General features: G+C 36.6%; 1 protein-coding gene across 2 annotated transcripts in view; it reads left to right on the top strand.

Moving 5' to 3' along the window:
- The first annotated feature begins 1002 nt into the window (after nucleotides 1–1002).
- Nucleotides 1003–12237, top strand: part of MYPN (myopalladin) — a 41621-nt gene continuing 30386 nt past the window's right edge. For both annotated transcript variants that reach the window (XM_072340419.1, XM_072340421.1), the window contains exons 1-2: nucleotides 1003–1916; nucleotides 11005–11180. In XM_072340419.1, the coding sequence (XP_072196520.1) occupies nucleotides 1003–1916; nucleotides 11005–11180 (1090 nt within the window). The remainder of the gene's footprint in view (nucleotides 1917–11004; nucleotides 11181–12237) is intronic.

The raw sequence follows: 12237 nt of genomic DNA on the forward strand, positions 1-12237 counted from the left end.
AAACTCATGCATTTGTTTCAGCATTTGTGAGGTGTCAGCTCTGATATGTTGTGAACATATTTATTTGTCTCCATATTTAAGCCACCTTAAGATTAGCACATTAATAGGATATCCGAATCATTCTACATTTAAAACGGCTCTTACGTAAATAAAAAGAATAATATACAGAAGGACTGAATTAGCTATTGAAAGGAATGACTTAGCTTCACTTATCAGGGATGCAGGTTAAAAATGGACTTTGTCTTCTCATCTGTGGTACTTTTTTTTTTCCTCAAAATCTGGATGACTTAAGATAATGATTTTAAAAACCCATAGTACAAATTCTGTTCATATTGAATAATGACAGAATTCTCTACTTTACTTTAAATAGATAGCTTTTTAGAAATAATGTTTAATTTAAGAAGGCACAGTACATTTAACATCATTATTGTTTCCTATAATGCAATATCTTTAAGAATTTTAAATGAAAAATTGTCATTATAGAATATATTTGTTCTTCTCTCCCCTTCGTCTTCCTTCCCCTCATCCCTCAGATGTTTTTGAGGGTTCATTTACGTATTACTTCAGTGTCTTTAAAGCTAGAATTACTTAATTTAAAAGTACTGTTGTTCATCTACAACTCTCAGTCCTTGAAATACCCAGCATTTAATCTATCTGATGGGGTTGTTTCTAAGCTCACACATCAGCAATGTGAAAGATTTGACACTGAAACTTAGTTAATAGCTCTATAGTTGAAGTTTTGCCTGGAACAGCATATAAATTATCAAGTGATAGAATAGCAATTCAAGGCTACCACCAGTGGTAGAAAGTTATAAATGATGGATTTCTCTGTGCAAGGGTGATAGTGTCTGGAAGCACATATAGAAACAGGCCTTTAAAACAAGGCCAGTTAATTTCTAGCAAACAGCTGCACTTTGAGAATATGTTCTGCTTTTCAGATTCTGTGCAATCAACAAATTCACTATTGATCAGGTGGTCCTATTTGTCCTTTTTATTGGCAGCATGCAAGACGACAGTTTAGAATCCTCAACTTCAATATCTCAGCTTCTGAGAGAAAGTTATTTAGCTGAAACTAAACGTCAAGGAAACAGCGAAAGAAGCAGATCAGAACCAACTTCACATAACTTTCTTTACGGCAACAGTTCTGGTGATTCAGATGAGGTAGTTGCCCAAGATGACCTTCCAGATCTCTCTGCATTTTTGAGCCAAGAAGAGTTAAATGAAAGTGTAAACCTAGCGAGACAAGCTATTGATCAGAATCCATTGGAAGCTAAACAGGATGAACTTCATCCCCCAGATCAACTGAAAAACACTGGAAAAAACAAACAAATGGCCCACTCTGCTGCTTTAAAAACATCAGACAATGGCCTGCCTGCAAACTTTTGCCAGGACCGTGCCACAGATAAAAAAGGTTCCAAAGGGAGCCCTCAAGATCTAAAGAAACACCTTCCCTCTGAATCGGAATCAAAAAAGGAATTCCTAAACAAAGCAGCAGATTTTATTGAGGAACTCTCTTCACTTTTCAAAGCTCACAACTCTGAAAGAATAAGACCCCGAACATGCAAAAATTACAGGAGCAAAATTGATTCTAAGAGTAAGTCTGCACAAAAAGCTAGCTCTAGTCTCTCTAATACATCAGAAAACAGAGAGAGGCTTTCCATTCCGCTACCTCTAGACTTGGAAAACAAAGCAGAGGAAACATTTGAAAAAACAGACGATCAACTATCAGAAAACTTGGAATCTATCAACCAACGGACAAGCGCAGAACTAAAAACAGAGTCAGAATCTGCATATTCTGATGAGCCTATCGGACAGCCACCACGCTTCACTCAAAAACTGAAGAGCAGGGAAGTTCCTGAAGGAACCAAAGTGCAATTGGACTGCATTGTGGTAGGAATCCCCACACCTGAAGTCAGGTAAACATGTTCTGCATAAACATATATTGTGTATCTGTAATGGTGCGTGTGTGCCTTACTCTTTCCAGATATTTTAGTGAATATATTGCATTAATCTGTAGCAGAATTCCCTTAATCTTCATTATTGAAATTGATTGCAAAGAAGAGATGCTTTCTTTAAATCATAACAGAGGGCAGTTACATTTTAAGACAACACATTCTGAGGCATATTATTTTCTTTGAGTTTTAGAGAACTGTTTTTAAATATTGTATTTCCACAATAAAAATAAATACTAATGAGAAGTTAATGGAAAACAAAACTGATTGTGTAAATTGGCTAATAAAAACACCTATAACGATTTTGAGGTTAATGGCTTTAGTCTAGAAAAGTGTAGATTCAGATGGGACATTAGGAAGAAGTTCTTTACCATGAAGGTGGTGAGACACTGGAACAGTTGCCCAGAGGGGTTGTGGAGACTGCTTCTCTGAAGGCATTCAAGGCCAGGCTGGATGGGGCTGGGAGCAACCTGGTCTAGTGGAGGGCTAGTGGAGGAACTACGTGATATGAGAGGTCCCTTCCAACCCAAATCATTCTATGATTCTATGAGTGAATGGTTTCCTATAGGTCAAAGTCCTCCATAAACAAACAGGAAAGAAAGGAGTTCAACTGAGTTATTATACAACTATCAACAGCTCACTCCTAAGTCAGATTCTGACAAAATTCTGCCAGAAGCTCAGAAACAACAGTTCTATCAAGAGTACAACACACTAATTTACACTTATCCATAGCACATGACTCGCCTGCTAAATCTGACCACTTAGTTTTCACCTTTATCTATGAGGATTTTGAAGGTAAAATAGGTAACATTTACAAAGATCACTGAAGGTGAAGGGAAGTGTGAAAGAGCTACATTTTATTCATCAATATCATAACTGAAATGAGACATAGATTATTACACATTTTTAAGTTTACATTGAAAATTCTCCATCTCATCAGTGTTTCTAAACCTAAATCTGTTCTCATAGAGATAATTAGCCAAATTTACCCCCCAGTGGCATTGGTAGAATTACATTTCCTTTGTTGGGACTATATCAGTACAGCACTAAGGAAAATCCTATCCACTTTCTAGAAAAGTACAATACTTATTTGCAAGCTGCCATCTGCAGTATCAGAAATAGATTCCCTAATAGGCATTCTAGAGCTGTGTTGATTTTCTAAACATTGAAAAGAACTGTTGGTGTTCAGCATCTAATTAAGAGACTGAGTTTCACAGATGCTCCACTTTTTCCAACTGTCTCATTACAACAGTCCTCATCTTCCTTATATCCTCAGACAATGCTGCACACAGCACTGCTGCAGTCAGTGCTATCATCGTCTTTCCCACCAAAGTAACATGCACCATCATCAAATGAAAAATATTTAGTTTTCCAAAGATGGAAGCTACAGAGATTTCTGTGGTAAACAATCCTGATCTCCTGCTACCTTGTTTTTCTGGCACACCAGATTCTATTTTTCAGAAAGAAGATTTTACAACACATTATCAGGTATATAGGAACAAAGATCTATAAATGAATCCTCTTGTATTCACCTCTCTTTAGTTATGGACAATCTTGTCATGAAGAAAAATTACAATACCTATAGGATCCCTGAACTGTGACTGTGTTCTCAGTCCCTAACATGACTTTGACCCACGGTGTTTCTCTTATCCATAACAGTAACAGGAAGGACTCAATGGTTTTAAGAAGAGGTATCTAAGCTGAATCTGGAAAAATACCTTGTTTGGGAAGAATACACTTTCCATCCAAAATCACTGCTAAAATGAACTGTTTGAGGCATGCTTATTGCGGAGCTTATGCATTCAGCCCTTAAATACATAGAGGAGTCCAACCAAAGAAGAAAACAGTGCCAGAAAACAGACAGGAAATATCGTTCCCCAGATACTAGCATGCCTCTCTGAATACATCACTTATAAAGGCTTTGCGACTTATCTGTCTGGGTGCTCGCCTTGATAAATCTTTTTTTATATTAAAAACACCACTAGAATCCATGGACACGAGCAACCATTTCTTTTTCTTCTCTCAGTCATAATTTATAACACAAAGAGAATAAAGAAGATTTTCTTGTGTGTATATAGACCTGTACATAAACCCAAATCCAGCTTTCTTTGCATTTAAAAAAAGGTGAACAGTAATTTGTTTGTTTATAGGCACATACTTTGGTGCACAATATTAATAATAAGTATTTCTCTAGAAGGTCACAAAGTCATCCTTTCAAAAGGACGTTACACCCATGCCTTTGATGCATACGTAAAAATGAAAAGATGATATTCATGCCATCTAAGTTTGGGTGTTAAACAAGTTCCTGAATTAGAAGCAGACACTACAAAGTTACTGAAAACTCACAAGGGCAAATCAGAGAGCCCAAGGACAATGACTCATCCTGTGGAACATCCACAGACATGCAGAATGCCTACTCACTTAATTTGGGGACCATTCAGTTCAATGGAATTGGACAATGACTTTTCTTGGGTAACTTGGGTCTATTTTTGTCCCATCAAAACTTACGGTTTTACATTGAAATATGTTTCAATGTTTAATATTATTTTAAATAATAATAATCTATGTAAGTACATGATAGCCAATACAGAAGCTGTTACATTTTCATAAAACAGGTATCTGTCAGAGTTGTCCAATGATAATACACTGCTGTCAGGCACTGTACTTTTCCATTATAAGTGTATACGTGGTTTACTGGCTCTTGTTTCTAAGAAGAGTAGGGTTTTTGAAGAACAGAGAAGACCAGAATACCTTTCTAGCGACATGGACACACAGACAAGTTACTAGAGAATACCAAGCATTTATCTACCAGTTGCATTAACTGCTCCACTGAATGTTCCTACTGTGAAGTAAGAGACAGAATGAAAGGCACCTTGCTTTCAGTTCAGCATGTTAGGGCATGAGGGTTTGAGTGTGTGACAAATAAAAGAGAGGTTATTTCAGAAATACCTATTCACATGCTGAAGTCCCAAGGCCAAGGTAAATAGAGACACGGAGAAAAAAATCCCATAGAGAAAGCAAGCCCCAAGCAGTTAAGCTCAAGAAAAACATCAGGATTCACTTCACAGTTTCACAATTCAAACTAACAAATGAAAGATTAACCACAAGGGTGCAACACTCCCTTTTTGTGTGTGTGTGTGTATGCATGTGTATGTACATGTTGCCAGCTAGGAGAAAGCTGGGAATGTTAGCTGATCGTAATCATTTGTTATCAAGATTTGTCCTGTTCATCCAAGATTCTTTCAACTCCACCCACGGGTAGGAGTAACACTAAGAAAGAGTGTAAAAAAGTCATTTGCATGAGTAATCCATATTTATGTGCTTTCAGTCATCATGGCCTTTTTAATCACTGCTACGCAGCAAGAGGAAAACAGAAAATGTAACAAATTCTGGGTTATGTGTTCCATTGATCACCAAGACTTTGAGTGCGTGTTTCTTCACTAAAAATAGTGCTCATCTTTAATATGCTGTGTAGAGCTTCCAGAACAGTGATGAAAGCATCTTGTTGGCCATAGTTCTGGAAGTTGTGCTCATAGCTGGCAACAGCCCTGCTTTTGGAGTTACAATTTTCTGAGTTTTGTGGTAAATTAGTTTGTATGCATGAAGCTGTGCAAGAAGAGAAGAATTCAAACAGATAAGCAAGACAGATACAGAAATCAGTAGACCCAGGAATTCAGTAGTTAGCAAGGTGGCAAACTGATGAGAGAAAGCTTATCGGTGCCTGGTTTTGAAGCATCACTTCTTTCCTCCATCTAGCTGAAGTCCTACAAATACACAAGCATTCCTTGGACACTCGTACTAATTCATATTTGCTTGTGTCCTGGGACTTACACCGGGCTTCCAAATCACAAAAATAAATCCCAAGTTATTCATAATACTTGTAAAATTTACACATACAACGTTGCAGTGGTACTGTGGGAACCCAGCAAGCTCTATAATGCCGTTTCTCAGTCACCACTTGCAGAAATCAGGTAGTTAAACTGATGTAATTGTAGTTATAAGGGAGGAAATAAAAAAGTGGAGATTTAGAAAGAAGCTAATCACAAGAATGGATAGGACTAGAAAGTATGATGAACATTCAGGTATCACATTTGAAAACATGACAGTACAAAACCAAATGGATGACATAAAAACTGTAAATTCCTTTCACAATGGATTAGGGTCAAAATATCATTGGCAGCAATGGAGTAGTATAACTTACAGGCTTGGTGGGTAGCTGTCTAGTGCATGAGAGCTCACAAGGGGACAGAAAATTGGATGGAGGAACAAGAGAAAAAACTGGAAACTGATAAAAGTGTCACTGCACAGAAAGCTAAATCCTTCCTGAATTAATCCAGATAGACCCATCCAATTGCTTTTAAGATAACTCAGCTTAATCTAATGAGATTTTATAGTAAAGGAAGCCTGTTGAGTCCATCTATCTAGAAAGAAGTTTCAATTAAATGTTAGCCTTTTTCAGTATCATCAGTTAAATGCAGTGACACAGAAGAGACTAATAAAGACTGATACTGTGGTACAAGAGCCTGCAGATAGTGCAAACATTAACTCACTTCAATTACTGCTAGATTACTGACTGTAATGCAGGTAAGGAATAAGTATTTAAGAGTCATGAGTAGCATATTTGGTCCTTCCCATGCTTCCTTGTATAGCTCTGTTTCTTTATGAGTAATGATAGGTATGATAGTGGCTTCTTTCCATGAGGCAAGCACTCCTTATTTTCTCAAGTTCAGAGGTGCCTACATTTTTCCAAACTGTTTGGCACATCACTCTTAGGTTAATTTTATTTATGAATCACGCTACACGGCATACACAGCCATCCTGGAAGTGTCATGAGGATTTAAAGTTCTAAAAACAGGCTGTATGTCATAAGGTTTCCATGAAAGCATTCTTTAACATAGGCATACAAAGCTTAAAAGGAGTATTTCAGTGTCACTTTGTTTGAGGCTGGATCTGTAACCAATTGCGGATTTTTAAGATCCTGAAGTCACATCAGATTGACTAATATCTTTTTTCCTGGCTGCCAAATGAAACCATTTATCTTTTCTAATGCTCAAAACCTAGAGAGCCAAACTTCTCTTACACAGAACTACAATCAAGTAGATGGATTAATACTTAGGATGACTTTGGCACAGCAGATGTCACTGCCTTTGCTTCATGTGAATCTGCATTGTGTGATGAAGCTATCACTACAATTTGTGGCAGGAATGAAATGTCAGTGACAGAGAATATTGCTACTTCAGTCATGCCACATATCTCAATGTCAGAACTCCCTTTGTAACTGACATTTAATTGCTACCACGTGCAACATTTTAATCATAAGTATAAAATAAAACGTTGATAAACAAGGAATATATATATATATATATATATATATATATATATATATGGCCACACCAAAGGCCTAATTTTACAAGAGAGAATTGTTATTCGCCTTGAAGAACTGAAAACAAATAGCACAGTTAGCACACAATCCAAATAAAAATTATTTCACTCTGCAGTGAAAATAGCACCTAAAGAACACACTGCACAGGAGAACTAAATCCAGGTTGGAAACAGAAATTAAATCCTGAAGTGTTCTGTTGCAAATTTTGGAATCAAAGGGAAAAAATAATTAAATTTTAAAACATAACTCATGCTTCATCATCTGCGTGAGCCTACTGAAGGAATATACTACTTATACGCTACTCACATAACTGCGGGAAAATCTAACAATGTGTTTAAATTTGCCTAAAGGAACTTAGAATTTGTCTCACAAAGTCAAGCACTACAGACTTATGTCTCCACTAACAGCTGGAAAAGCTCATCAGGAAGGATACAAAGTTCTTATACCTTGCTGATGATTGCATCACAGCATTGCATGTCTTTTATATTATGGGTTCTTGACTGAGGTACCACGTTTGGTACAACACAAAAATATTAGCGTACTATGTAAGTTATTTTAATGTTCTGAAAAGATGCTGATAAAATGAAATCAAATTCTATAATGTGGGTATTTGATAGTTTTTCATATATGCTAAAGTTAACATGCTAAAACAAGACTACATTGTAGGAAGAGGTATGAGGTAGGTATATAAAAAGACATGAGTGAGTGCCATGACTCAGCTCCCAAGCATATACAATGAATAACCCAAGCCTACATGAATAACCCTTCTAAAAGTCTGCTTTTACATCCAAGCACACACTATGTGCTTGCAGTAACTCAACTGTGTATGAGCACCGAGTTTTCTCTTCTGAAAACAAACATTGCCAATTGTCACCAAATATGAATCTTAAAAAGAACAGAAAAATAAATCATGTTATTTATAGAATTTAAAAAAACCCTTTCCAGATTCACAGGAATCCTATATAACTTCCTAGTCTGGAATCTAAAAATGGCACTAATCAATTTCAAATGACCTGGTTAATCAGCTCCCTGGTGCACATTACTGCATTTCTCCCTAGGGACTGCTGAAAATTTCTTCTACTTACTCACAGCTACCAGAGTTACTATTTTATCCCAGGCATTACAGGTTTGTGTTCTGAATACAAAGGGCCCTGCATTTCATCTCCACTATGAGCTGCTATGCCTGTATCTACAAGTTTGTAAGGGCTGAACAGATAAGCAAAGCTAATACTCCTGGGGAGCCAGTCAAGAAGCTTTATCTAATTACTCATTGGATGAAGACTGCTGCTGTAGCCACCTGGCTGTCCTACCCCTTCTTTTATGGTTACTTGCAGGTATCAGAAGTGACATAGAAGAAAATTTGTATAGTTCAGTTATCCTAGATCTGCACATCCAATGCTCTTGTGCAAACCCGTTTTCATCAGACCAGGGGAGGATGGGCTTACAAACACATCTGAACCTGTCATCCTTCCTTCACCAAGAGGCTTACAGGAAAAAAGTGAACATTAACATGGTAACATTTTAAAGTAGTGTTGTCAGTATTTGCAAGATCTTGTCTATCAGAGCTCTAATGCTCAAATGGAAGAGAACTGCATAACCTTGGCTGAAGTTCGCTGTATAAAGCAGCACTGTTTTTGCTTTGGTAAAACCCTGCAAGAAGGACGTAGACTATTTTACTGTAGTAAATCGGTACTTCAGCTGTGAAATGTCATGAAAGAGAGACAGGGCATTTCACAAACTACTTGCATTTGTTTTAGCATGATATTTACTACATGTTTGTCTGCTGCAGTCAGAGACACCAATTTCACAAAAGTTGTTTTATCAGAAGAACTCTCATTTCTCATTACAGTGGAAGCTTGTAAAAGAAGATAAACTTGTTTTGTGTCTACATTCACTTGTTTACGTTTTAGCTCTATAGCAGATTGTCTTTCTATAAGGGGAAACTGTGTTAAGCAGTATAATTCATTCTACAGTGTGGGAGATTCCCATCATAACAGGCGGACGTGTACAGTTTCCAGGCTGTCAGTGAACTGTACAGCTACAGATTACAGTAACATGCAACTTGAGGTGGACTGGGGAATACCCTGACTACTTTAAGAAAGCCATGTTGGGCAGCTGATACTGATGGTGCATGGATAGTACAGTATTAAGTATTTAAGTTCCAGTTCTGTACTCCTTTATACCTCACAGTCCTTTCAAGGCTCCATTTTCCAATTGTAAAACATGTTTCTAATAAGTTCTGTTTTTTCACAGTATGGACTTCCTTATAGCCACCTTCTTTTATCCCCAGCATATTCGTTTGGGATTTTCTTTATGCAGAATTTGCATCACAAACTACTGTAAAAAGTTGTTTCCAAGAGATGAATGCATCTAACTGGTTAAACAGATTTGTGTTTTTTATACATATAGAAGGAGGAACTGTACCAAAACAATTTACAGTATGAGCTTGAAAATGAGAAATATTGCAATTTAGTAATCAAAATTCTGTCCTTAGTCTTTCCTCAACAAATGTTATTTGGTGCAGCATATAACAGTAAATGCATTTCTCACTGCTTTGATAGCATCTCAGTGGGGCTTTTTAAATTTAGCTAATTATTTTAAAACAGTGGTATTTCTGAATGTTACTCCAACCTTTTAACTTTGGATTTCTATACGTAGTACTACACCTTCTCTATAAAACCTAGGTTGTCCTATAAAATTTGAGTCTGGTTCTGCAAACCCACATGCTTTTTCTCCTTTTGTTGTGTACTTTCCATTTTATCAAGCAATAATAATCAGGACTGTTCTCCCCTGCTACTAGTTGTTAAAAGTTGAGCTGATGGTTTCTGTCATTAACACATCTCAATGAGCTGTCTGCTCAGGCGCTGCTTTTCCTTTTCCTTGGATTCCTGCATTTACTGACAACACTCTTCTGAAAACCGAGGGAGTTAAGAGAACTTAAGAAAGTCTTAAATGAAAATGTGAAGTCTCTAAAGGGGTCAAAACACTTGTGGATACTTAGCTGGGTTTTAAAGAGAAATGTAAAAATATCACTCAGAAAAAATTCAGGATCCAGATTTCTTACTGGCAGTTGTCCTGTAAGGAGGTATCTCCATGTTTTAATAGATCACTTCTCTTTCCATATCTGTGTGCTTTTTTTATTAAAAGCAGGTTTTCTTAGCTATTTGTCAAAATGAAGAATAATATGAAGTTTTCTGTAAGTCATGTTCTGAATCAACAGGAACTTTGGAATCACAAATTTGAAGGAAATGTGTTTCTTTAAGGATTGATTTGTTTGTTTGCTATACTTTAAGCTACAACACAGATCTGAATGCACATCAAGACAATTCAAAGCTATACTAATAGCATTCCAACCTCATAGCTTCCTTTTCTTCCAACCTACTACTGAATCCTATAAATCAGGAAAGATTCATCCCTTATATAAACTAGTTTGTTAGTATGTTTAAAATACTGCAAAAAGAAAGCAGCTCTATTATTTGCTGTACCTGAATATTGTGAAAACCATAAATATTTTATTCCTATGACTGTTGATTCCGCTTGCCTACAGTGTTCTATTGGAACCATCAGGCTAAAAACCACCCATTTTATCATCAGGAAGACTTCAAATGTTGTCATTCTTGTTGTCAAGTTGCTTTTACTTATAAAACCTAATTTTTTTTTCCCTTGCAGGTGGTACTGTGAGGGCAAGGAGCTTGAAAATTCACCAGACATTCAAATTACCCAGACTGGTGATCAACACTCACTGGTTATTGTCGAAGCTTTTGAGGAAGATACAGGACGTTACTCGTGCTTTGCTTCAAACATCTATGGAACAGACTCTACATCCGCAGAGATTTACATAGAAGGTAACATTATAAACTGTTGCTGAAACTGGTTGCTGAAATAAGTAATACAGGATTAAGATACAATTATGTGTTTTGTATGTTACACGCTTATTAGATTTGTCACAAAAATACGTAGCAGAAGTCATTTCAGTCACTACTAACATAATGTCTCTGTAAAACATTTTTCATATCATTGATTGTTCTTTACTTATAACTTTATTATGTTGGTTCCCAGAGATTTTACATAAATCATTGCAAGATCAAAATCTAAAAATACTGAAATTCCAACACCAGAGGTTTTTTGCATGTGGTTACTCTAAATAAGAGAAATCTCAACTTTGTGTGTAATTCTTATCAGCCCCTTTTCCCTGGAGTCATTATTGTAAATTGAATATAAGATAGCTCTTGTCAGAACTGGCCTTTTTCCACAAGAAAAGTTTTCAAGTAGCTCAATTCTAACCCACTATTGGGATGTTGTAACCAAAATGAAAAAGTACATAGCAGAAACTTGATCTTTTACTTGCACAATAGATGCTTAAACAAAACATGTATCTGTAGATTGAAGTCTATTTTTTTTCTCCCCTCCTTTTTCTACCTAGCAGTTTCTCCTACTTTTCCTAAGAAAGGTCTGTATGTTAGTTCTTTATAACACTTTTTTGGTAAGGTTTTCAACTGTATCCATCACCACATTAAGAGGATCATAAATCTAAAATAAGCATGTAAAATTTTCCTTTTTCCTTCCTTTTTTTTTTTTTTGTGTGTGTGTGTGTGTGTGTACATGTTTGTGTTTCTCAGACAGATAGATCAATTAGTATGAGTAACAACACTGACAACAGTGTGAACATTCATAACTTAAAGCACCTACCCCACTTAATACAAGAGTACTTTCACTCTATCACTATTCTTCCTTCACCTCTCTAATCTGACAGTGAAAGGACGAATCCGTTTTTAGTATCAGCACTGCCCCTGACATTAAAGAGAGATGTCTGTGCTTGGCAGGCGCTTCTCAGTCCTTAACACTGGTGCCAAGGCCTGCTTTTACCTAACTCACTGGATGCTGGGTGGAAGACACAGCAGA

The sequence above is a fragment of the Excalfactoria chinensis genome, chromosome 6 (genome assembly GCF_039878825.1).
Source record: "Excalfactoria chinensis isolate bCotChi1 chromosome 6, bCotChi1.hap2, whole genome shotgun sequence".
Taxonomy (NCBI): domain Eukaryota; kingdom Metazoa; phylum Chordata; class Aves; order Galliformes; family Phasianidae; genus Excalfactoria; species Excalfactoria chinensis.